Source organism: Lepisosteus oculatus, chromosome 1 (assembly GCF_040954835.1).
Source record: "Lepisosteus oculatus isolate fLepOcu1 chromosome 1, fLepOcu1.hap2, whole genome shotgun sequence".
NCBI classification, from domain to species: Eukaryota; Metazoa; Chordata; class Actinopteri; order Semionotiformes; family Lepisosteidae; genus Lepisosteus; species Lepisosteus oculatus.
The window spans coordinates 67,952,427-67,979,126 of NC_090696.1; the positions used below are offsets into that span (position 1 = coordinate 67,952,427).

General features: G+C 43.3%; 1 protein-coding gene across 12 annotated transcripts in view; it reads left to right on the plus strand.

Moving 5' to 3' along the window:
• LOC102696635 (amyloid beta precursor protein binding family B member 2) overlaps positions 1-26,700 on the plus strand; it is a 140,593-nt gene that overhangs the window by 62,724 nt on the left and 51,169 nt on the right. For 7 of the 12 annotated variants that reach the window (XM_015345599.2, XM_069191723.1, XM_069191720.1 and 4 more), the window contains 6 exons: positions 9,799-10,004; positions 13,149-13,292; positions 15,833-15,907; positions 16,287-16,349; positions 16,803-16,888; positions 16,987-17,047. In XM_015345599.2, the coding sequence (XP_015201085.2) occupies positions 9,799-10,004; positions 13,149-13,292; positions 15,833-15,907; positions 16,287-16,349; positions 16,803-16,888; positions 16,987-17,047 (635 nt within the window). The remainder of the gene's footprint in view (positions 1-9,798; positions 10,005-13,148; positions 13,293-15,832; positions 15,908-16,286; positions 16,350-16,802; positions 16,889-16,986; positions 17,048-26,700) is intronic. The other 5 variants (XM_069191724.1, XM_069191727.1, XM_069191730.1 and 2 more) reach the window with 5 other exon arrangements.

The following is a 26,700-nucleotide window of genomic DNA, read 5'->3' on the forward strand; positions in this document are numbered from 1 at the left end:
GGGCGGCGTCATGGTGTGTTTGTGGTCACTCTGTGGGCGGCCTCATGGTGTGTTTGTGTCACTCTGTGGGCGGAGTCACTCATTGTCACTCTGTGGGCGGAGTCACGGTGTGTTTGTGGTCACTGTGGGCGGCGTCACTCATTGTCACTCTGTGGGCGGAGTCATGGTGTGTTTGTGGTCACTCTGTGGGCGGAGTCACTCATTGTCACTCTGTGGGCGGCGTCACGGTGTGTTTGTGTCACTTTGTGGGCGGAGTCATGGTGTGTTTGTGTCACTTTGTGGGCGGAGTCATGGTGTGTTTGTGTTCACTCTGTGGGCGGCGTCACGGTGTGTTTGTGGTCACTCTGTGGGCGGAGTCACTCATTGTCACTCTGTGGGCGGAGTCATGGTGTGTTTGTGGTCACTCTGTGGGCGGAGTCACTCATTGTCACTCTGTGGGCGGCGTCACGGTGTGTTTGTGGTCACTCTGGGCGGCGTCGCGGTGTGTTTGTGTCACTCTGTGGGCGGAGTCATGGTGTGTTTGTGTCAATTTGTGGGCGGGGTCATGGTGTGTTTGTGTCACTTTGTGGGCGGAGTCATGATGTGTTTGTGGTCACTCTGTGGGCGGGGTCACTCATTGTCACTCTGTGGGCGGAGTCATGGTGTGTTTGTGGTCACTCTGTGGGCGGCGTCACAGTGTGTTTGTGTCACTCTGTGGGCGGCGTCATGGTGTGTTTGTCACTCTGTGGGCGGAGTCACTCATTGTCACTCTGTGGGCGGAGTCATGGTGTGTTTGTAACACTCTGTGGGCGGAGTGGCTTTTAGCATGTTTTTTGTACCTGTTTTTACAACTTCGATGGGCGTTTTAGTTACCCAAAGCACCCTTATTGTTAAATAACTTCAGTACATTTCCCTTCACTTAGGATCTCTTTAGCTACACTGTGCCTTAAACTCCTGGAATACTAAGAGAGAAAAGTAAGAATTTTTTGTATCTGCCCCCAGTCCTTTTGATGTCCAGATACTTTTAGGTCACTCGTGGGGTCTCACGATTTGCACATAGTGGTAAGTGAAACTTGGTCCAAAGAGGGGAAGAAAATCCAGTTACACCCCTACTCTTTTCGAGAAACGCCCTGGGATTTTTAATGACCACAGAGAGTCAGGTTTTACATCACATCCGAAGGATAATGCACAGTGCAGTGGCATCAACTGTAGAGGCTCGAATGAGAAGACTCCTCAGTCAGGCTGGCTTATCAAGTGATCCAGGACTGTCTGAAACCAACTAGTAGCTGCTAAAAGCTTGTCTGACCCATGTGATCCCTGTCATCTTCCTAGAATAGGAGCAACTGACAAACCAGCTTTGGCAGTTAGCCTCCCTTGTGTTTTGCAACGACATGCTGTAGAGGTTTTAGTTTGATGTGCACTGTCGCCCTTTCCTTGGCTCTTGTCACCAGAGAGGGTAAAATCTCAAGCTCTGACTGAGGATTTGCCGGCTGCAGATTCCTCGTCAGTACAGCTGAATTGTACTGCGACGCCAGTGAAGACACTTGTTCGAAGTGCCCTTGGTGACCTATAGTCCCAGACATGTCGGCGTTGAGTCTGGGTTACATCTCTAGTCATCTGTGACCAGTGTGTTGGTGCTAGCTATTCTGCCAGCATTTTGGGGCTCGCAGTGTGAGAAGTTGCTGGTGGCTCCAACTAATTTTTAAAGGAAAGCAGGCGTAGCCCTCGTCTCCTCCACTTGTTGGTATGAGGGTTGGTAACCAATTCCAAATTTTGTTGGGGGTATAAGAACTGAGTAACTTAAGAATGTTTGAAATACAAGCAATGACAGTAGGGTTGTTCAGCCTGTCTTACTCTTAAGGTTCCTAATAATTTATTGATTATGGGATCTTGGATGCATGTTTTGTATTGCTGTTTTACTGGAATGTCCATTTTCTGTCAAGTTTGAGCTTCTTAGCAGAAGAAACCAGTTTGGCTGGAATATCTTGGTATGTGTTGGTGTTCATGATTCCACCTGTTGTAAAAAAAGACTCCATGACCTGTAGATGCAAAACCACCCCAGAACATCATAATCTAAGGTGCAGGTATCTCAGTTCACAAATTCCAAATGTATGTGATAAATCAGTTATAACCATTTTGGTGACATCTCTGGTGTTGGTTTTTGTGTGGGATTTTGTGAGCGTACTCCTGTTTGAATGTATTTTTCTATAATCTCAGTCCTTTTCATGACTCGTAGGGTCTTGTTTTTATATTTTTACCTTGCACTGCTCAAAGAATGGAGAGTACTTGCCATGAGGTGTGTCATATAAGTTCGTTTTGTAAGTCAGATTTATTTGGTACACTGCAGCTTTAACTAGCAGGCGCTGGCCTCATGCCTTTCTAATTCTGAATGATTCTGAGGTTCAGCGGTCTCGTGTCTCCCCTGTTCCCCATGTCACCATACCTCCTGGTTGCGTTTCGGTGTTGGTGTAGGTGTCAGTTTTGTGTGTGCGAGCTCGCTTTGGCGTCTGCGCGGTGTCTCTGCTGTTCCAGAAGCTGCAGGATTGCCTCTCACTGTGGCTGGGGTCACGTGACTTTGTGCTCACTGATACTGCAGGAAAGATGATCTTCAGGTTGCTACGACAACACTACTGTATGTGCCTAGAGGAAGGACTTTCCAAATGATCAGTTTCTTTGCCGTTTAACACTACCCTGGGATGACCGAGTCTGCATGACCCAGACAGGAAGTCTGGCTTGTAATTGTTTTTCCTGCTAGCCTGCGATTTAAAAAAAGAAATAAAAAGCCTCCTATGTTTTTATTTTTATTTTTATGCTAATACAGTACGTTTTTGCCATGATGCTTGGAAAAGACTACATGCTGGCCATTGTTATTGTTAATTACGAGGGTAGGTACGACTTTTAGTCTTAAGATGTGCATGCCAGTGATTTTCATATGAAAATATATTGGGGAGAGGGTTAGTATGCTCTGTATTCCTGTTGGCACCCAGCAGACTGGCGTAGTCAGATAATAAGTGAACACTTTGCTGTGGCAAGACAGTTTTACAGCTGTGAAATAATGATTTTGAGCCATTGTAGGCTGCAGGGATCCTATTTTAATACTTAAACTGTTCAGTGCCTTGATGTACAATCTGAGCGGGCGTGCTCCTGATCTGCTGGCTAAAAGAGAGACCTAATCCTGATTTAAAGCACAGAAGCCTCAAACATGGCAGACATGAAATCCTCTGGCTGTTTAACTTGTGTATGGTCTGAGACTGCAGGCAGTTCTCTTAGTGCGGATGATGCTCTTTTCTGCTCGTGCTACACTAATCAGTATATTCTTATCCCTGATTCTCAGAAGGTCCTGGGCCCCCAATTTAGTGGCCTAAAGCTACAGTACATACCACACAACCTGTTAACTCTTCTTCCCAGAGTGCAAATTGAAGGTGTCAACCGTCCTTATGTCCTGGTACTGAGTACCGGTTACTGAGGGGGCTAATGGGTTTGCAAGAGAGTCTGGAGATCCCAGAGTCAGCCATATCTGAACCCTGGACACAGCTCTAAAGTTAGATGGTCTGATGGTCTGCAAGATGTAACCATATGGCGAATCATTGGGATGTGTAGCTTTCTCTGAGACTTGGGTTTGTTTGCAACGTGTTACTGTTTCCAGGCAATTGTTACAGTTGTCTTGGCTATAAGGGCACAAGCTTGTTACCTGTAGCCTGTTAGTTCAGTTACAATTTGAACACCAAAAAACACCTGGAAGCAGATTATGACTGTATTACTGAAGTCATATTTAATTGTTTTTCTAGCGTTTTCCCACACCGAGCCAGTTGACGGTGAAAAGTATGAAAATGACTCCCGAAATCCTCCTTCAATTAGTTGCAAAATGTAGTAGTCAAAACTGAGTGTTTGAATGTTCACAGTGCTTGGTGTGCTTCATTCCATTGTGGTTTCCTGTTCACAACTTGGCCATTTCAGAAACGTTTCTTGGACCTTTTTTTGTGTGACATGTCTCTTTGCATCTCCCTCCCTTTTCTTTTGCTAAATTTAGAGCGACCGATTATTTTCGTCGTAGCCACCCAATTCGGGAAGGTTAATTGTGTCTTTCATGTCTTGGCTCACAGCTCCTCATTCCATGAGAGAAGGAGGTAATGTAAGCATACACCTTACTCGTTTAACACTTCACAGGCATAACAGCCCACTGCTGGAGGCTCAGCGCCTGTTGGAGGAAGATTGCTTGTCTCCTCTTCTGTACCACAAGTGCCTGGGAATTCACAGGAGTAACTGTGAGCCTGAAGAGCCCTCGTCAGCTATTCCCAGTGCTCAGCTTATCGTGCATTGAGGCTTGAGAAGTCCTGGTTGCAGTCCGATAATGACATGACCCAGGCTCAGACCCACGATCATAGAACTGAGCCTGGTTGAGCCACCTGGGAAACAACTCTCACTCAGTGAGGGATTCTCTTTACCCGCAAAGGATAATTCACACCAATCCAGTGTAGGTCGTTCTCAGTGTAGGAGCTGAAGCCTATTCTGGCAAGCAGTTGGCGGAAAGCAGAGTTGGGACACCATTCCATCACAGGGCACAAACAGACACAAGTAGTTTTCCCAGAAGCTAGTTAACCTCCCAGCATGTCTTTGGACTTTGGGAGGAAACTATAGCACCTGGAGGAAACCCACACAAACCTGGGGAGAACATACAAACTCCACACAGGTGGCACTCCAGGTCTGGATTTGAATCCAGGGTCCCAGTGCTGTGAGGTAGCAGTGCTAACTACTGCGCCACTGTGCTGCCCGGGATTCAATCAGCACAACTCAAATGCAAGTTGTGCTCAGGCCCAGTTCCGTTTGGTGTCGCATTGATGAAGCGAGCACTAAAGAAAACAAATCTCTTCTTCGGGTCCTGCAGTTTCAGCTGGCCTGTCAGCTTTTTTCACGGTTTTGTGACCGCTTCCAAAGGAATGAGGCCTGCTGTGATTGTGAAGCAGGGACAATATGGCTGAAGTGTGTTTCTCGTTCATTCGACGCATTTCCAACGCATTCTGTGCTCTATGTTAAATACTTTGGATTTTTTTGTACAGAGCATAGTGTTAAGTGGTGCTTCTTATTAAAGCGGGTACCTGCTTAATTGCTACCACTGAGAAACTAGCCCAGGGCAACCCCTGAAAAAACCTGGAAAGGGTTATCTACTAATTAATTGGATTAAATCACTTAGATGAATTTACAATGAATATCTAAATAGTTTGCTTTTCCAACTGTTTTAGCTGAGGAGATCTGTGGAAAGTTGGGTGTTGAATGGTGTCCACTTTAAAGTGGCCAAAACACTTTAAATAGACTTGCTACATAGTGGGTGTGGCATTATTTGCATTAAGATGCATTGGGGCAGTATTGTATGTCTATTTAAGAAGAGGAATATAAAGGAGGTGTACAATGAACTAAATCAAAGCTGAAATTGTGTGGATTGAAATTGCTGAGATAGCCTGAAGAAAAACTTTTGATCTCGTTCCTCTGGCATGCAATCATTCCAGTCCACTGAATCTTTCTGCACATCGATAGAATATCAGCATTTCCCCCAAAATACCGTTTCAACATTTCCTGTTGAACAGCTCCTTGCTTCCAGAATGTTCAGAAAGCATTCTGGGAGAGACTTTTTTCTTTCAGCTGAAAATCGCGCTGCTATTGGGTTGTACGAAGGTGTGATGTTGTGGGCCAGTGGAAAGGGCAGAAAGGAAATCCCATTTTAAAGTTCAATTGCATCTGTTTTACAGAACAGGAGTGGTGCAATTCCACTGCCGTTGTACACAGCCCTCGATGGTTTTTATGGTATCATCTTATGAAGGGGTTTCTACTAGGAGAATTTCCAAGAGGCTTCAGCGGTAAAGGTCTAGTTTCAGAGCTCAGAATTGAGCTCTACACTTATGGCATTGCGGGTTTCTGTAATCCATGGTAATGCATGCTCTGGCATCTTCGGGTCGTATCTTGAACGCTCGCTATACTCTTTTCTCTCTCTTGTCTATTGTCTTCTGTTACCATGAGACGTGCAGCAAGTTTTTGAATCTTCACCATAGCAAGGAAAGAGTCGGCCTTTGTTTTCTTGTGCTTTTCTAAACCAGTGAAAAACAAGGTAAATGCCGTTACATGCTTCTCTGCCTCATGCTGTAGAGTATTTCTGTAGGGCAAGTGACAGTGACAAAATATAAGACCTTTTTCATTGCCGATGTTGTATCATGTTGGAAGGCTGGAATAGGAAACGGTGGGCCTGATTTGGGAGGGCAAATTGTACACGGCCTTGTTTTCGCAGTGTAATAAAATGGTGTTCTGTGGTGCCAGAGTAAGCTTGACCTGTTGTGAGGCAGTGACTCAGCATCTAGCATCTCAGCTGGAGAGAAGCTTGTTAAAGCAGTTGGCATCCTCTCACTGCTGCCTAGAACATTTTCAGCACTTCATCTGAATGAGAGGAGAATGGCAGTACATCCCAAGGACTTGAGGGACGGGCTGGTAAATCAGTCTCTGGGTCCGTACACAGTGTCACCCAAGTGGCTTCTTTAATGAAAACCCTTTCCTGGGCAATGGTCCCCAGTAGTAATAATAATAAGAGCTTACATTTCTGGACACTCCACTCAAAGCGCTTTACAGCTAATGGGGACTCCCCTCCACCACCACCAATGTGCAGCCCCACCTGGATGATGCGACAGCAGCCATAGTGCGCCAGAGCGCTCACCACACATCAGCTATCAGTGGGGAGGAGAGCAGAGTGATGAAGCCAATTCATAGAGGGGGATTATCAGGAGGCATTGATTGGTCAGGGCCAATGGGAAATTTGACCAGGACGCCGGGGTTACACCCCTACTCTTTTCGAGAAACGCCCTGGGATTTTTAATGACCACAGGAAGTCAGGACCTTGGTTTTATGTCTCATCAGAAGGACGGTGCCTGTTTACAGTATAGTGTCACTATTACTAGGGTATTAGGACCCACATGGACCGCAGGGTGAGTGCCCCCTGCTGGCCCCACTAACACCTCTTCCAGCAACAACCTTAGTTTTTCCCAGGAGGTCTCCCATCCAGGTACTGACCAGGCTCACACCCGCTTAGCTTCAGTGGGTTGCCAGTTGTGAGTTGCAGGGTGCTATAGCTGCTGGCCATAAATATACAGCATCAGTTGTTGACCCGTGATCAGACAGGGCCATTGGATGGCAGCCCCAGCCCTAGCAGCCCATAAAGGCTAATTGTTATTATATAGGATTAGAGGCTGTAGCCAGCACCAGCCAGGATGTTGAAAAGGTTTGCCAGTACAAAAGAAATTGCCCACGTTTTCTGGAAATGCCAGAGCCGAGAGGAGGTCGCAGGGCACTGTTTCGTAGAATGGCCCATCGGCCCCATCGCTGCAGGTCTCTGGAGGTGGGAAGGAGCAGGGATACCCAGGAGCTGTGGTGCTGACCGTCATGCTGCCCAGGTTGTGACATACTGAGAGCAGTAGCACAGCCGTGGTGGTGGACAGCATGTGAAAGGCCATTGTGTTCCTCACTGGCACAGGATTATCCAGAGGGTGATCATGCGAGTCAAGTCCTTTTCCTGTTCCTGCCGGTGTCTGATTCTGTTCCCCTTTAGGCATTTTGAATGCTTGTATTGTTCTGTGTATCAAAGCTTTCCTTTTGGCTTGAGAGTTTTCCTTTGGGGTTTTGTTTTCACTCTGCCGGTGTGACCTGCGGGCAGCACTGCAGAGAACCTGGTGGAGCTCGCACGATTGTCTCCTTTCCCCCCAGCTCAGCGAAGGGCAGATTCTGCACAGTGTCGAAGAGGTGGCAGGCTGTGGTTGGAACTAATATATTTTGGTCCTGGGATGATTAAGAAAGGCACATGTCGGGAACATGCAGATGTTTTTCTTTTAACCCCTACTTTGTGATTTGCCATTAACCCTCCTCTACCAGCATGATATGAAGCCAAACTATACGTGGGGTCAAGATATCTGCTTCTTTTCAAGCCAAGCTCCTTCTTTTCCAAGTGCAAAGCTCAAGTTTCAGCTGGTGGGTTAACATGGCTTTCACTGGTAAAGTTGTGAGCATATAGGTACCCTCACTGGCCACACAGAGGCGCTGTTCAGCAGTGAGCTTGAGCAGCCCTGCCCTGGAATCGATCCAAAATCAGCACAGGTGGTGCTTCTCTGTTTGGGTTATCTCTGCCAGAGCTGGCAAATGACAGTCCAGAACAGAACCTGTGATCTCGACCCCTCTTTTATTTTTTTTACCTTCTTTTTCAAGCATTCGTCTTCAACGTATTTTTTTCTTTTGCGTTTCGAGTTATTTTATATGGGCAAATAGTTTCTTCGGTTATTTTGCCGTTGTGTGAAACAGGAGTGTAAATGAGCTCGCTTGAGTTCCAGTATGAAGAATCTGTTTCAACAGGAGCTCTTGATTACAAAAAACAAAGGTCTCCCTTCTCTGAAATCTGCCTGATTACATCCCTGGTGATTGAAAAGGGAAATGTGCACTGTTGAGGGAAACCATAACTCCAGAAATGTAAAGGAAAAGGGAGCCTTTTAAAAGTTTCTAAGGAATGGTAATGATCTTTATCCTTTGATTCTCGGCTCTGGTTTTGTATGACTTTGAAATGGAAAAAATATTGAGTAGAGTTTTGGCAATTCATTACTTTTGCTGAAAGTTAGTCTGCAGAGGACAGGCATTATTTTGAAGTTTCTTTGTTTCATTTCTACCCCACAGGGACTGCTCTCTGAGGAGAGTGATAGAGGAGTTAATTTGCAGTGGCCTGAGGTGGTGGTTCAGTACAAGGAGTATCCTAGATATTAATACAGTAGCCCTGAAGCTAAAACCTTTAAAAATTCTTTATGCTTTCCGGACTTGCAAATTGCACAGTGACCCATATAAGTACTTGGGTGCACTGGGTTGAATTTTGAAGACTTTCAGCTTTGTTATTGTGCCTCAAACCTGTCTCAGCAGCCTTAAAACATGTTTGTATCCAAGCAGCAAAAAAATCAATGTATTACAATGTCAATCCAGTCTGCCGAAGCGTTGCTGTATCCAACATTGTGGAGATCTGTGTGTTATAGAAGATGCACAACAGTGTACTTCTGACATGATTCTGTCCTGGTGGGGTCAAAGTCTGGTATTGTTGGTGGGCTGCTGATCTGGCAAGGTGAATTCATCTGCAAAACCCTACACACTTGTGCTTGGGAAGCCGATGTTTCTGAACTACAGACGCCCACCCAAGGATGGGTTTCAGTGCCTTTGATAGCACACACGCTGACATGCAAATGAAAAGTATGCAGGAGCAGACTGCAGTCTTTCTGATGTGTGCATCTTATTGCTTTCTCTTGCTGATTTGTTTTGCATTGGGGAGATTGTACTTCATTGTATTTTATTTTTCTATCCCTTGCAAAAGAGTGTTCCCTGCAGTTTTACGAACAGCTGCTTTTGCACTTGAATGTGTAGATGCTGGTATTTTCAGGCTGTAATATTTTGAATTCCAACACTTTCAACTGCAAAAAACATCCAGTTTTTCTGCCTGCTGAGGAGCCTTCGTGTTGTTATTCTGTGATCTTCCCAGGGAACAATCAAACAGTTTATTTTTTTGAGTTTGTTTTGCAGGTAATCACAGATGAGATTTCGGTTTACAGAATGACAGCTCTGTTGCCTGGCAACCTCTGCGATATTGGATTTTTCAAAACAGTCATTTAAAAAATGGAAATGTTTTAGCGTTTTAATAACGGGAGCTCACCTCCTCTCCTTGATTTATTTTTGGGACGCCTGTTTCCGAGTCTTCCAGAGGCGTTTAAATGTTGTCTCTTTTCATCCCACCCCTCCCCCCCTCTCTTGTCTGTGGAGCAGATATATGGAGTGACCAGTCATTTCAGACAGACCCAGACCTACCTCCGGGCTGGAAGAAGATCAACGACATCGCTGGGATCTACTACTGGCACATACCCACTGGCACCACGCAGTGGCAGAGGCCTGTGGCCCCGTCAGTCGACCCCGAGGGCTTGCGGAAGGGCTCTCTGAGTTCCGTTACCCCGTCACCCACGCCGGAGAATGAGGTAGCTCCCTCACCTCTTCCCATACACCCCGAGATTCGTTCCCCCCCCCCCAAACCAGAACCGTTCTGAGGAAAAACGGAAACTGAACCGTTTTCGTTGGTGCTGAGGAAAGACGCAGCCAGAGCTATTTCTTGGTGTTGAGGTGCAGCTGGCGGTGGAGATGTGGAATTCACGCATTTGTCCTTTTTTAAGAGTAAAGGAGAAATGTAGGATACAAAGGAACGGGAACGTTTTCTTCTGTGCCGAAAAGGAAAGAAATGAGACAGGACGTTACAGATGCAGAGCCTTCTTCAGTGGAGTTCTTCAACCTTCTTCACATACCTGAAGAAGGCTCCAGAGGCAGCCCTTTTGTAAAGAAGTGCCTTCTCTTCTCGGTTTTAAATGCTCTTCCATGAAGTTCTCACTTGCCTTGTTTGTGTTTCACTGTTTGTTCTGATACCCAGTTGGGACCGACATTGCCAGGTCAGTGCCTTTGAGGATTTTGAATAATTGTATCGGGTCCCCCTCGTAGTCTTCTGTGTTCAAGAATAACAAGGCTCAGTTTTTTCGGCCTGTCAGGGTAGGAAAACGAAGCAGACCTGTTGATTAGTCCTTAACTTGTCAACAGCTCTTCTGCTTTACTGTCATCACACACATAGAAAGATTGCTTTCCAGTGTTGAATAATGCTCGTGTTTTTATCTTAAATCGCAGGTTGTGCAATAATAAATGTTGGCGACGCACATCATTGCATCTCTTATTCGGCAAATTGAATGTGTATCGCAAGCGTTGCTCCTCTGCCTGTGAAAGGAAGTAAAATATGATTGAATTAGAAAAAAAAAGCTCATCTTTTCTTTTTAATACCCAGTTCAGACTGAAGGTCACCCTACTGTAATGTGCTCCAAGAGAGGAAACCAGGTTATCATCAGGAGTCAGGGCATTGAGATATGAGAAGCTCTGTCATTGCTTAGGGAATGTTTTATAGGATCTATTTATTTTAAGTCCCACATCTGATTTTCATTCTGCTGGGTTAGACAAGACTGTATTTTATAAAAAGGCCTTTGCAACACACATTTCAACAGCAGAAATAAGAATCCGAATGATGATGTGGTTGTCTTAATGTAGTCAGTTGGGATATTCTTTTTTACTACTACTACTAATACTGATAAAAATAATAATTCCTTACACATATATATAGTGCTTTTCTGTACATTCCACTCAAAGCGCTTTACAGGTAATGGGGACTCCCCTCCACCACCACCACCACTGTGCAGCCCCACCTGGATGATGCGACGGCAGCCATAGTGCGCCAGAACGCTCACCACACATCAGCTAAAATATATATATTAGTAATTTTAGTATTTTAATTTGTAATATACATATTCTAATATAATAATTGAATGTATATTGTAATATTATCCAATGAACAGGAGCTGGACCACTCAGGTCTGACATCACAGGTTGTACCTCTGCTGGGGTCCAATGATTCCATTGACTGTGGTAGCTTAGATGCTTGCGGGTTATTGTGGGATAGTGCCCATCGTGTCCTTGTTCATAGCGTTCGAAAGAAGACTGGAGTACCTGCGAACCTAGGCTGAGAGTCAGTGGAATAGTGTAAATGAGAGGACTAAGAGCTTTTGAAGTGCTAGAACGTTCTAGATAAGAGACTGTCCTGAATGACTTGCAGGTTAGGAAGTGTGTCAAAGCCGTTCCCCCACTCTTAAGAACATAAGAAGGTTTACACATGGGAGAGGAATGTCATTTTGCCCATCTTTGCTCATGGTTTGTAAATCTGTGACAAGGCTACTGAGCATTGTTAAGGACTTTGGTTCATAGTGTGTTTTCCTTTTTTTAAATGTAGAAATGAAAGTTTTTCTTACACACTCACCTGATTTTGGGTCCGACGCCCAGTTGTATTTTTTCACGTCTCGGTGTGCAGATGCCAACCCTGTGAGCGCACACGGGGGAGGAAGAGGAAGTGTAGGCAGACGTCCGCTTTCAAGACACTTGTTACGTTAAAAAGTCACAGGCAACACGGCCCCCTAGCAGAGATTCAGCACAGATTTGAGGAGAGGTTTGTCCCTTGCCTGGGAGCATGGCCAGCCTTCAAGCACCTGGGAAACCACAAGGGATCCACAAGAGGCCCTGGCCAATTTATCCCACCCTCAGCGGCAATCGGTCGATGGTGTGCCAGCGCTGGGAAAAATCGTAGTGGTATGACTGGGGCACAAACCCATGATCACAGAGCTCAGCCTGCACTCAAACATGTCCACCCTTTGTGGTGTAATATTTGTGTTGGGAGCTCCGTCTATACAACTCCAGCTCGTACATATCGCTGCGTTGACTCATGAGCCATACTTTCATTGTGCCTCGTGTTGCTTCTGAACTGCCGTTGGTCTTTTTCAATGATGTTACTGAAAGTGCTTAATTATTTAACACACCATTGATTATTCACTTTAGGGGTAATAGATTAATGGCTTAAAATTAGTGCTACAAGGAGGAGTCCATGTAAGATGTCTGACTCTTTGGTGTGAATAATTTATCACAGTCCCTTGTCACTTGACAGACTAAAACCTGAGATCTGTCTTTAAACCCTTCATAAGCCCTTTGATGGCAAATATGCTGCACTGTCAGTCTAGGCTCTTTTTTGTTAATGGGGGGTGCTGTTCGGTATAGTTTTAGTGTGAACTGGCAGATGTGTTGGACAGAGAAGATTGGATCCTCTCAATTTAGTTAATTTTTATGTGTTTAATAATTCTGGTTAGGAACATGTACCAGTTTCCTGTCCCCAGATGGCAGATAAGACTGATCCAGAAAGAGTGTGTTTCTTGGTTGGTAATTGTCACCTGACCCATCACCTTCTCAGAGCTGCTCAGGTGATTGGCTGCAGCACCCCCCCACAGCAGTCTGGGGAATGTAGTTCATACGGCGATCTCCATGGGGTGTCATCTTACTGCCCTCTTACAATGTCTGAAAAGAAACCAAACTAATTTGGGAGGGCCTGGTATTTGGAGAGCAAGTCATGTAACATAATTGTGATTATCGCAATTCAGGATTCAGTAAGGTACCCAAGAACTCCATGGTGAGAACCCACAATGCACAGGGTTCCAAAGAAGCAGGTGTGGAGGCACCCCTGTCCTTAACCCTTCCTGTCTCTGTCTCTGCAGCAGGCCGCCACGCACCATGAGGAGTTGTTCTCCCAGGAGAATCTCTCTGGGAGCGCCACGTCCGAGAGCTCCCTGGAGCCGCCCGCTGTCTCCTCCTCCGAGATCTCCGTACCTTCCTGTGGATTCGTCAACAGCTGCTACTTCGTAAGTGGAGGCCTCTGGCTCTTCCTGTCTGAGGAGTGGGGGCAGGTTGGGGGGTTGCGGAACTGCTCGGGGTCCCACGCAGGGCCGAATGAGAGTTAGTCATATCTGGGGGTTCAGCGCCGATTGGAGGATAGGCGCGTCCCTCGCTGAGGGGTCCCTGGTCCACTAATCCCACCCTGTCAGCCAGGAGTGTGCCGTTGCTTGGGGAATCCGAGGCCCAGCTGGCAAGTAGCATGATCTGGGCTTGAACTGGCAACACCCGAATCATAAGAGCTCCACCTGCAATTGGGTGAACACCCTTACCAGTTATAAAGCTCTGTTAGGGATGACGAGAAATGTTTGTCTTGTGTACATTTCTTGTCTTGCTATTGAGTGTGCGGTGCTAATGTGATGCCTCGAGCAGTGTGGCGCGATATTAAAAAAAAGCCTCGTCTCCAAGAGGGGCAAATAAGGCCCTAACAGAGTACAGTGGTGCATTTCGCCGATATTTGTTCACATGCGCATTCAGAGGAACATTAGACGTTCATGTCAAATGTCAGCCTGAAAGAGGCATTAACCCTAACCCTGTCTTGCGTGTTTGATTGCTTGTACATCACCAAATTCTTGTGCAGCTGTTTTTGAAGAAAGACAGATTGCTGACTTAAGCATCCTGGGTGGGCAGTTTTGCCCGCAACAGTCTGTGTAAAGATATGTATATGTACCCTTAGCTTCCACACGTGACCCCTGTTCTGGGCTTTGCTGAGTTTTAAAAAAGAACTTGGGTTACAAAAGCAATCTGTGATGGAAGAGTTATATGGTTGGTTTCTTAAAACTTCATTACTGAAACAAATTAGCAAATTATAACATTAACAAAATAATGAGGTACTTGTTTCCCTAAAACTACAGTATGTAGAACTTTTAAACGAAATGTCAACAGCTATGTGTAAAATGACTGCTGTTGCACATTGCTGTGTTCTTCTACCTTCAGAAGCAAACCCACTTGCTTGTCATCTGGCACACTCTGCCGAGCTCTCTTTCTGTTTACTGCATGTCTCTGCATGGATATCTGTGGGATGTTTAGGATTTTTGTCGTCCTTCAGTCATCCAACCTCACTGGCTCCGTAAGTGCTGAAGGAATTGTTTCATAGATCGGTTTGGCAGAGTCCTAAAGCAATAAAGAGCTCTTCTGAGCAGGATTCTCTCCTAAATCAGCAAATAACATAATTTTGATCTGCCCAAATCAGCACCCAGGCAAACGGCTTCATGCAACCCCAGGCTGGTAATATTAAGTGGATGTTTTATTCAGCTTAGTTTTTACAAAGGTCACCATCTGGGTATTTGGCACACTTCTCTTGGTGGCATGCCAAAACGATAAGGTGGTAGAGTCTGTGATATTGCAGATGTTCCTGTCGTGCCCTTCCAGAAGTAACTTGCTCGAAACTTTCTGCTTGCTTTTGTTCAACATGCTGGACGAGAAATGGTTGCCTGGTGTCTCTAATATGCTGACACCGGTATGCTTTCTGCATCGCTGCAGATTTTGCTAGAATGTTCCGTTTTTTTCCATTGTTTGCCTCCAGTATAAAGCTAGAAGAACATCTCGCAAATGTGAAAAATGGACAGATAAAGTGGAAACGCTGTCCTGTGGCACATTTCTTAGCCGCTCTGCCTTTGAAACTGTAATTAGCAGCTACCAAAATTGAACCATTGAACCAGCCTGGTAATTAAATAAGATGTCCTACGTAACTGAGGTCCAATGGTATTGCTGCATATATAACCACAAATCAGAGGCCAAAAGCAGGAACCCGACGTTGAAAACAGAGCTCAGGCAAAACCCTGTGTAGCGAAGGAGGTGTACCACTGAAATACTTCCTCCTGGGATTTCGAACATGACAAATGAAGCTATAGAAAGTCTGCTAAGCAAATAATAATAACAGTACAGTTCTGATAGGAACAATACTGAAGTGAAAATATTTTGGGCCAATATATTGAGTGGATTGAAATATATTGAGATATTGAAATATTTATTGAGAAATATTGAGTGGCCAGATATACAACTTATGTTTTGTTGTAGGTGGAATGAGTTGTACTGTCAAGTCACTCCAGTCTTAATATCTTTAAGAATTACGTTGTGTAATAGTTTTCTGTGTCATCATGGACTGGTTGTATTGCATAGAGTAACACAACTGAAGTTGTCGTGGCATGGATAGTATTGGGAACTAAAGCTCATTCCTCTGTTATATTGATTGAAATGAGTGGTAAATTATACTGAAATATATTACGAATTTATTTTTTTGGGGGGAAAGTTCTGGGTACTTTTTGCTCAGTGAGGTTGGCAACTCCTGACAAACCCCAGCCTGAAATGATTTTGCTAGTTTGTATAAAATAAAAAAAGCCAGTTGTGGGGATAAGCTGGAGTGACCATTTCTTGGTAGCTCAGACCTCTCGTCATGTCATGCTGCCCGTGCGAGCTGAACGCCGTTTAGTGTGCATGATATATCGGGGAATGCTGGGGGAAGAGAGGAGTGCTTTCCACTGTGTACTCAACATCTCAACTTTTGTAGCCTCACTCATCGTCATTACAGATCATGGCAGAAAACGAAAATCATACCGAGTTCACGCAGGAGGAAGTGAGCAAGGTAGGAATGTGAAGATCTCCTCTCGTTTCCTCTGTAACCTGACGGCCGTTTTCCCACAGTGCTGAGGCTGGCTCCGAGAGGGCGGTTGCCTAAATGTGAAATAAACATTTTTTTTTTCCCTTCCTTGGGCGTGAAGTGACTTGCCCCATTTCCTCTTTTGGGAGTTAGGTGTTGTTTTGTTGTGTTGTCTTTTTTTTATCTTTGTTAAGTCGTTGACATCCAGATGACGTAGTGACTAGGGAAGATACGACTGCAGAGATTGGCCTGTTGTATCACTAACCCCAATCTTGAAATAATGTGCTAATAGCCATGTCTTGTCTTTTTTTCCTTTTTTTATGAATGTGTTTCCCTTCATCTGTGTGAATAACTGTATGTCTAGAAACAGCCGTGGAGTGATTTTGCTGTGCTGAATGGGGGAAAGATTGATAGTGAGATTTGGAAGGCAAGTATGTACAAAACGAACTCGTCGGTCTACGACGATACGGAATGACTTGTGCATGTCAGCTGCTTCATCTGTCCAACCCTCAGTTCTGCTCGGCAGTTTTCCTTTTTTTTTTGGTTGCTTTTTTGTTTTACTTTTCGCAGTTTTTGGTTGCAGTGGCTGAGAGAGAAAAAAGGCACTCGAAAAACTTTTTTTTTTATTTTCAAACCACTCAAATGATTTTGTTAATGAGAAGTTTTATTTTTCCTTTGTTCTAATCTACCTGGAGATGATGTTCTAGGCATGTGTTACTCATGCAGTCAGCTTCACTGGAAACAAACGATTTTGGTTTTTGTATGATGCATGCCAGTGCACTGGAGAGTTTAACTAAAGTTCCCACTGTTGTTCATTTAAGGACCTCATTTCTCAGTGCTGAAGTAGCCTTCCTTGCCAAACCCTACCCTTTTTCTGCAGGATCTGCAGGCAGCTACAGTAAACCCAGACCCCAGCCTAAAGGAGTTTGAGGGGGCTACCTTGCGCTACGCTTCCCTGAAACTGCGGTGAGTTTCTTCAGATTTTTTTTGGGAGCTGTCCCACTGCTAGTCGGAGCATCCCTTTGTCTTCCAGATACCTAACCGCCCTCTCCTGCTCTTTCTAGACATCCGCCACATTCAGATGAAGAGGACACCTGCAGCATTAACAGTGATCCTGAAGCTAAGGTCAGTTCTCAGATATCGTCCATTGCCTTATCTCTGGTATTCAAGCCCTTATTCCAGATATTAATAGCTGCTTATATGCACTTTAAATGTCTTAAATAAAGGAAATTAATCCCTTAATCCTCCTAGCCCTTGAGGTCCCACAGATTATACATTGGGCGCTTAGAAAACCTTGTCCACTAGGGGGTGCCAGAGGCACACATTGTAGAAAGGAGCTCAGAAGCCCATAATGTGATTGCAAATCCTAAAATGAGCGAAGCCCATCCTCATTCAAAATGTCTGTCAGAACCTGCATCCTTTTGACATTCCAGTGTGAAGAAGAGAAAGGAGAATGGCCTGGTACTGATCTTGTGATTACGGCATACACATTCACATATTTTTCATATCTTCCATGTTTTCGTGAATTTTCCTACTGAATGTACAGTTAATTTCCTAATGCAGCCTACAAATTCTAAGAGGTACACCAGTACAAATCAAATTGGGAGGTCTGTACAGAGAGACTGATTTCACGTGAGCACCATCATTCAGGAGTGTCGGCTTTAAGCCACACAAACAAACAAGTGGACAATCAAAAACATAGACATTATTTGGAAAGTTTGACGGAGCCAGACCTCCTACAGACCTTTCGTGCCGTAGAACTGAAAATGTTATACACTGTCGCCTCCCTTTCCATGTGAATTTGGAAGACTCTAGGAGTACAGGATATTTATATAGCATAAGGAGTGGGGGAGGAGTAATTGTTGAACTAAAACTTCAGGTAAGGCAGCACATTTAGTTTAGTTGCGAATTGATAAAATTAACCCCCTAAAACTTCTTGTGGGGGTGTGTGAAGAGAGAGATCCTGCAGGAAAAGGGCTGGCTCTCTTCACTGAAACGTTTGTGCCAGTAATTCTGACAGGTCATTGACGTGTAATTGATTTTCTGCTCGTTAACAGCCACCAAAAATCATCAACAACAACAGATGAAGCAGGAATTAAGACGTTGTCTAAAATGCATGTCAATATGCCATCTGTTCAGGGTGATACACAGTTTACACCATTACTGATGATATAATTATATAAATTAGTACATTGAACAGCCCTTGTTAAAGGTTCCAAAGACAAGGCAAAACAACAACAAAAATGCTTGCTGGTTGAAAACACTGTTGTTGAAGGATTAGCAATATAAAATTGGAAACTATTTTTGAAAATTGGAAACAGTTTTGATAGGATTAGGTTTCATTAATAACTCCAGAAGCCCATTAATAAAACTCATTTGTTTGTGTTGATCTTAGTCATACAAACCTCGATCAGACACAAAAGCTGCTCTACATGTAGTTTGGCTTCTGAGCACATTGGTGAGTTGGAATAACAGTGCGCACAAACTGTGAAATCTTTATTTTCCAGTTAAGGGTGATGGGTATCACCAGCTTTTTGAACATCCCTCTGAAAAGACTGTTGCACACTTTCCCAGATCATATTGAGACTGTAAACTATATCGTTTTGAGCAAAATGTGCAAAATGTGGAGTTGATCTGCATGAGATCTGACGGTAAGGCCCTGTCCAATCTGATGGCTGAAAAATCTGCTAAGTGCTGGTTGCTGTGAGGCCTGAGTTACTCTCTGGGTCAAATGGCGTTTGGTGTAATGCCGAAGGATTTTTCCATTTTGTTTGCTGCTCCTGCCATCTAGTGTGCACATAGAGCATTGCATTGACATCTCCACCTGGACATTTTCCCCTGTTTTGAAACTTCAGGAGAAGCTTTGCTCTTCACCACATGAAGTTTCTTTTTACTCAGTCAGTTGTGAGTTAGCAAACATTTATATTGAACAGTTTGCATTGAACTCAGTCTATTTTGTAGCATCAAGAGTAATCATTCTGAATGACCATACTGTAGTAGTGACAGTCTGGGTCACTGCTACAGTATTCTTTGATCTTTGGGTCCTTATCCTCTAGAATTCAGTCATTCTTCACACAGGCTTCTCTCCCTGGCAGCTTTACAGTCCCAGAAACAGGGACTTGGGCATTATTTAAAATAGATTTAGCAATTACAGTGCGGTGTTGTGCACTACTATACTAAGAGCATTTAAAATGGTTTCTAAGTGGAAAATATCTCAGTTTTTATATGCTATTTGAACATGCATACAGATACCCTAGAATTGAACTTGGGAGGAAGTTCCTGTTTTTAGTATTTGTTCCCCTCCGAGGTCAAAAAGTTTGAGGATTCCAAATCGGGTTTTCAGTCTCCCCAAAGATAATCAGAAGCCTAAAGTCCTGAAAGCGCAAGGCAGGGTATAAGAGCATAAGAAGGTTTACAAATATGGCCCATAAGTGATTTGCTTTGCGTTGGAGTGGGACATGCAAGCCCCATGGTTTTTAGTATTTGTTCTCCACTAAGCTCGACAATGCGCATTCAAGTGCTGCCACCATCTGGAAGTCTGCTGTAATTGCTTCTGCAAGATAAACCTTTTTGTTTTAAGTAGTCATGAAGTAAAGGATATTATAATCAGTACAATTTGCAATTGATGTTTGAGCTAAAACTGGTGATCCCCTCTTGCACTCTGAGCATTGTACAGCTTTAAATGTTATGCAGCGTCTGGAGAAAATAATCAACCCGCTGAACAATTGTAAATATTGTTGTTAAGACCAGAATAGCTACTGCATTGAAATTAATATGGCACCTTTTCACACTTTTCACACTGCCTTTCACGCTTTCTAGCTGAGACTCAAAGGGTAATCCAGCAAACACGAGGTGGAAAATGTTCCAGATAATTCCCAGAATAGAAAATATCCTCACAGGGCAGTACTGAACAAGAGGGAGGCCGCACGCGTCTTTTTACATAAAGTCGGATTTTCACAAGTTGTATATACTTTTATATGAAACCTAAAATGTAAGTTTTATTTAATATGCCATTTTGCTTTCCTATGATTTATTAAGCAGAGGCTTTTTTTAGTGGTTGAAGCTGTGTATTTCTTTGCTCCAGATTTGAAAAAAAATATTTTAGGCAAGAACGGATAATTCCGGTTTCTCTTTTCTAACCATTTTAATATAGCCTGTAGCTTAGCCTCATATTTAATATAGCCAGCCTATAAACTGAAAGTTCTAAGTACTGTTTAATGATTAATACTGACCAAGTGTTTGAAGAAGAAGGACATACAGCTGAAGACTAACAAAAAAAAGTTTAACAAAACCTGCTTGTTTTAGACCAGACACTCAAGCTTTGCGACTGGATCCGTTTTTGATTGTCTAGCAAAGAATATTGCCTGGCAAACCGAGTCTTACTGCTTAGTCTTGATACGAGCGTCTGAAGGGAGAATCGGATTCCTCCTCATCTTTCTGTCTAGCCACGAGCTTTATATATTGTAAAAATCGATTACTTGTTGAGGGTGTGGTAGCAGACATTCTCTGCCAGCACAGAATGTTTTAGGAGGAGTCATTACCTTGGGAGCTTAATCTTGACAGGACAGTTCCATTTCCAAGGGGCAGTGATAAGAAACTAGGTTACCCAGTTTATTTTGAAATAATTTGGTATGGATGCAAAGAATACAAATGCACAGAGTAAGATCCGTGAATTATGATACTGCATGTTTTTACCCTTACCAAAATTCAAGCTGCCTAATTTGATAACCCATCATATAATGGCTTTAAAATAAGCATATACGGTACTGTAAATGCTTTTAAAATACATAATTGTGACCGCATTTGTATGTTGTATGTACACAATGAAGATTGTGTCACCAGACGCAACATAACGCAGTTATTGCAGTTTTTTATCTGAACATGAATAGTTAATTGTTTAACTCAGCAATTTTAAACACCTCTGAGCCGCAGAAAAAAATATTTCTTTTTCAGACCCTCATAAAGTTTCCACACTATTTCTTTTGAAATGCGTTTTTCATTTCCATGAGCAACTTACTGTGTCCGCACAAATTCTGGAAAACCCTCTTGAACTTCATGCTAGCATCTTTAATTTTGTCCTTCAGAAACCAGAGCTACAGTAACTTTAGAGAGATTGCAAATGAGAGGAGGCTTGTTTTTTTGTCCTGTCTTGTTTGATCAGGTTGTTGCTTGAACAGAAAAGTAAATACGATGAATCCATTCGCTCAGCAGTCGACATTAAAGTTTCCTTGATTTCATTCTGAGCTTCATGGTTTCCACCCTCTGGGGTATCTGGAGTCTCCAACAGCAGGCTGCTCCCATGATGCTCTTGCTTCTTGTTTTATCATCTCTTCTGCAACGAGGTCACTTGCGTCATCACTGACAGATGCGGTTCTCTTACGTAATGCAGGACCATGTGCTGGTGGCTTATGAATTCGTTTCTTAAAAGAGATGGGGAGTTCACAAAATCCACTGTCCAGGTCAGTGCTGGAGCTCTGGCATGTTTGCTGCCAAGTCTTATTTTAAAGGCTCACCATTGATCGAATGTTGCTAAACTAATGCCAGTCTATTTCTGTAAAAAGACATTAAGGAGCGTGTGACCATAGGACAGTATTAAACACTTGGTGCATGTACTGTACCCTGTATTAGAGGTGTGGCGTCTTCTAGTTGAATGAAGGCACACTTGCCCCAGAGAGAGCATGATGTCACTTGTCTTGCTAAAATCAGGTCCATCCTAGCTTCCTCAGATCCCAGTGTGGCGGCGTGGGGAGTTGGGTATCTGGCCCAATGCCAAGCACAGCATTACAGTGGCCTGCTAACTGCATGCAGATAAATAATGCAGTACCCATTACAGAGAAACAGAAATATCCTTTCCGAAAAGGCTTCTGAAGCGCTAAAAGAATTTTTAATTCCTGGAGATTGGAGGCTTTCCTTTATCCAGCTTTCATTAAGTGAAATATGCGGTACCTTCAGTTCTCTCGTTTTCCAGAAGTCAGGAGGACTGGATTATGTTTTCAGACAAACTAAAAAGTACTCTGCAGGGTAAAAGTAAAATCGGCAGCAATTAATCTTATTCATGAGGGTGCCCTAAATATGTCTGATGTGGTGTGATGCTGGGGTAATTTTAAACATGCGTCTTATTTATAGCTGTTCATCAGCCTTTAGTGGAAAAACGAAGGTTTGTGTTGTGTCAGTAGGCGAACGGGCTTCTCTGCTGACAGCAGTTGCAGGCATTGTCCTTGTAATTTAAGGTGTAGCTTAGGTGAAAACGTGAAGAACACACTCATTTTAATTGAAATGACACGCGATAAATCTCACACTAGTGGCTTGTGCCAGTGAGTGAATTCCTAGCCAGATGTGGACAAGCTAGCTGTCCAGGGACTTGTTGCTTTGAACAGCGTGGAATGCAGTGTACAGCAGTTACAGAGTGTTAAAGACGCTGCTGTATTTTGCAGTCCAACTTCTGACATCTGTAGTGTGGGCAAAAAACGTACGTGGTTTAAAACCATTGTGTAAAACGAGCAGAGCAGATTTCACTACTTAATGCCTTTGTCTTAAATTTTGCTACCTTACTATTACCGAACAAATAAATAGATATGCTGCACAAATCACCACAAACAGTTAAGCGTCTAACTGAATGTTGCCCATCTTTTTTTTTTTTTCACTCTCCAAGCAGTCTTTAAAGCATATTTGGATTGCTGGAGTTGAAAATGAGGCCAGACCCCATTAGATTCAAGCCTACCGAAGCATAGTTTGTGTTCTAATTATTTATCAGACCCTTGTCGTATCTGACTCTCGCTGGGAGGGAGGAGGAAGTGCTTATGAAGGGTTTTAGCAGAGCCCCGAGTTCCATTTTCAATCTACGATGCTCTATGAACCAATAAAAAATGAATGTAAGTCTGCCAAATGAGAACCCTGTTTTGAAGGGAGCAAGAAGTCAGTCTAACATTTGTGCAACCGGAGGTTTACTTTTCCAAGAGACCAAACGCATAAATAGATTTCTGTATCTTTTTAATTTTAGTTCAGTATTAGGTTTTAATTCCCAATAGAAAAATGATCGACAAAGGCAAGGAAAAGAGCAGACTGGGAGTTCCTGGTGTCTTTTTGTGAACTGGCAGGAAAGTATAAGATGGGCTTTGCCAAACTGCTTAAGACCTTTAATAAGAAGTGTAGAGAATCCATTTCACAATACTTCATTTTGTGTGAATGAGGGAGGAGAATATAGACATACTTCTTGGGGAAAAGGGCTGTTCTCATGCAAACATTTTGTTTTGTTTCTCTGAAAGCGTCTGTTTTTTTAGGAATTATTTCTATGCCGTAGTTTCAAACATTTGTACTTTTTGTAGCACCTGTTTGACTGAACAAGAAAATTAGGTAGCACCGAAACAACTAAACAGTTTTCCTTACAAAAGACTTTTATTTTCCACAGCCCTTATAAGCTGTGTAGTACCTTTTCATAAGGTACAAACATGGCAAGCAGAGAGAGGCTGAACCTTTAGAATTTGGATTATTTTTTAATTTTTTAAAGTATACTATATGCCGCTGATAAAAGCCATTTTTTTCCCTTTAGAGCTGAGCTGACTTCAGAACAAGAGTTTGAGCAGGGTCCCTACTGATCCAGACCAGCCTGGCTGTAAATTTTCTCAAAATGTCACATCATCTCTGGCGCACACTATGCTGTAGGCAGTATCAGTAGTGACACTGGTCAGAAAGTAGCTTGACAGACTGCTAACTGTGCATTTGCATTGCTTGTAAGAGCCCAGGAATTTAGAAATGGATCAGATATACCTATACCACCTCCTCACAAATCTGAATTTGATTTATGGAGAGTACTTTTGTGCATTCAACAGTCATGTGGCACCACAGAATGGGATATCTACTAAGGATCACAAAAACTAAAAAGGTGTATCCTTGGGCTATGTGTGGTTTTTCAGGCGCTGCTTCAAGATCCATCTCAGACAACGAAAATTGGTCGTGTCCAGTTGGAACCGGTTTAACTTTAACTTTAACTTTCAACAGTTAAAAGTGATTTTCGTCGTCTTTTTAGAATCTCCACCTCTTTCCCAAAACAAATGGCGAAAATGCTCAATATTTTGTTTCTCATTTCTTCGCAAACCAGGAAGGCTCTGTGATCCAGTAAATGTGCTCGACACTGCAGGTGTCTTTCTTCTTGTCTAGTAATTTTCTCTGTTTCAAGAGCCCAGATCATTGTTTCAGGAGAGTTTCGGGCCTCCAGAGTCCCTTTAGCGGGAAAAGGCACCAAAACATTAGAAACTTCCGGTAAAGTAAACCTTCCATTTAAATAAAGATAGGTATCATAAACATTGAGAATTTGCTCAGTTTTATGTCTTAAAAGTAGGTATAGTATCCCCTACACATAGTAGTTTCCTTGTGCTTTAATGAGCAACAAACTAAAAATAAAATTAAAACTTTTGTTGCACTTTATGGACCATGGGCTTGAGGGCCTGGAGGCACCAACGTTGCCTGATGGTTTCGTCTCTCAGCTCTCTGTTCTTTTGTTGACACGGTAGCTGAATAATGGGTGAGCGCTTAACTTGGCCGTTTTATTCGTTTTTAGGCAATGCATTTTTCTGAAAAAGTTTTTTTCGGTAAAAGACTAAACTGATATTACCATTTGGAATGAAAACGTAAGGGACAAGCATACTCCAAGACCAGCGCTGTACCAGACACCTATAACATTCAGAATAACTCTAAAACAGGCTACGTGGGTCGAAAGGCCTTATTTTATTATTACATTTATATTCCATTTCTTTTTCACGTGAGAAGTAATGTCTGGCAGTAATGCTTCTCCTGCATGTATTTTTGGGTGCCAATCACAGTACCAGTTTTCTGTTATTCGATGCGCCACGTTAGCATTATGGTGGATTTCTGTGGCTTTGGAAGCCCATGTTTTAAATGTTTTAAATGCAGGAGCTGGGAGTTGTTATTTTTGGAACACTGCCCTTCCCCCATTCCCCCCCATATGCACACACAAACTTTGCTTCACAAGAGAACGAATTTGGAATTCTGCTGAAAGCTGGTCTGCTTCAGGGACTCGGCTGTTATGAACTTGTTTTAAAGGTGGGAGTTGTGGTTGACTCCATACATATTTGATGCGCAGTCAGAATTGCTTGGCTTTTTGGATGCCTTCGGCTAGCTCCATTGTCCACCCCCCCAGTTTTGTTCCTTGTTTTAAATATTAGTTAAAAGTGTTTCTCGAAATTCTCAGATTTTATATCAACCTTTGGTATTGTCTTTCTGGTCTTGACTGGAAATAGACATGAGACTAGGCTTGACATACTGCATGAAATGGCCTTAGAAAGAAGAGTGTTTTTCTGGGACAGCCTGTGGAGCTGACTGAGTATAAGCTACTGTGTGAAGTCAGTACACTACTGGGTGGACAAGGTCAACATATAAATAAAAATAAGCTTTATTTTATACAGTATAGCCCTTTAAAGGTGGCTTCTCAACGCGCTTTACAGAATGACAACAGCAACAACAACAATTAAAAATGCACAATAAACAATAAAAAATAAACAAGATAAACACAATGAGAATAAGCAGAGGAAACAGTAGATGGTGGTACGAAATACAGTAGGAGCAGAGGGGTAAAGATTGGAGCCGGTTAAGAAAAGGCTCTTCTAAAGAAGAAGGTTTTGAGTCCGGATTTGAAGGAGTTTAGAGAAGGTGATTCTCTGATAGCCTTGGGGAGAGAGTTCCAGAGCTTAGGGGCATAACAGGACAAGGCCCTGTCACCCATAGAGTGTAGACGGGCTTGGGGGACAGTTAAGAAACCAGAATTAGAAGAGCGAAGGTTGCGAGGTGGGGAGTAGGGCGATAATAGATCAGAAAGGTACTGAGGTGCCAAGCTACAGTATGCAGAGCCTTATAGGTGAGGATGAGGATTTTGAAGTCGACGCGAAACTTGACAGGAAGCCAGTGCAAGGACTCCAGGATAGGAGTAACGTGATCACTTGCACTAGACCTGGTCAGGATTCTGGCTGCCGAATTTTGGACATACTGGAGTTTGTTCAATGTGGATTTAGATACCCCAGCGAGTGGAGCATTACAGCAGTCAATTCGGGAGGACACAAATGTGTTGATCAGCTTCTCAGCCACAGTTAGTGAGAACATACAGTAGCTTCTCTACAGAATTCACTCTTTCCACAGTTGACTAATGTTTCCGTTCTTCTGAAGTTATATTAATGCTGCAGCAGATGTTACTGCACTTTCGCCAGAGATGGAACTCCCTGCAACTTCTTCTCGTACAGTACAGTGGTCTAAACACAAGGCATCACTCCTCTGCTGAGATCTGTCAATCAGCCCCAGCCTCTTCCCAACTCCCAACTTACTCTTTCAGAAGCATCAGGCTTCGGAATACAGAATACATCTTGCAGGTTAAAAGACTTTATAGGGAAGTGAAAAATGGAGAGAAAGATATCCGCTGAAATTAACAGAGGTAACCTGTACAGTGAAGTAAAGGATGCTTTATGTGGAGTTACAGAAATGTACTGTGTAATGATATATTTTTGGAACCTCACAACTCATTCTTTAGGGATAATATTTTCCTTAGAAATATTTCTACACTGTCTTGACGTCTTTGAACAGAGAGGCTACTAATCAGAGCAAGAGAGGGACTTACCTGTTCTGTAGGTATTGTAGCTCGTTGTGGTAATGTGTGTTTGCTCTCTGTATTGACCAGTGGGTGGCAGTGTTTGCCAGTCTATCTGTATTTTCCAGCTGTCATAATGTGTAGCCACAAATCTGCTTTCATGATATTTCAGAGTGGCCTTTCATAC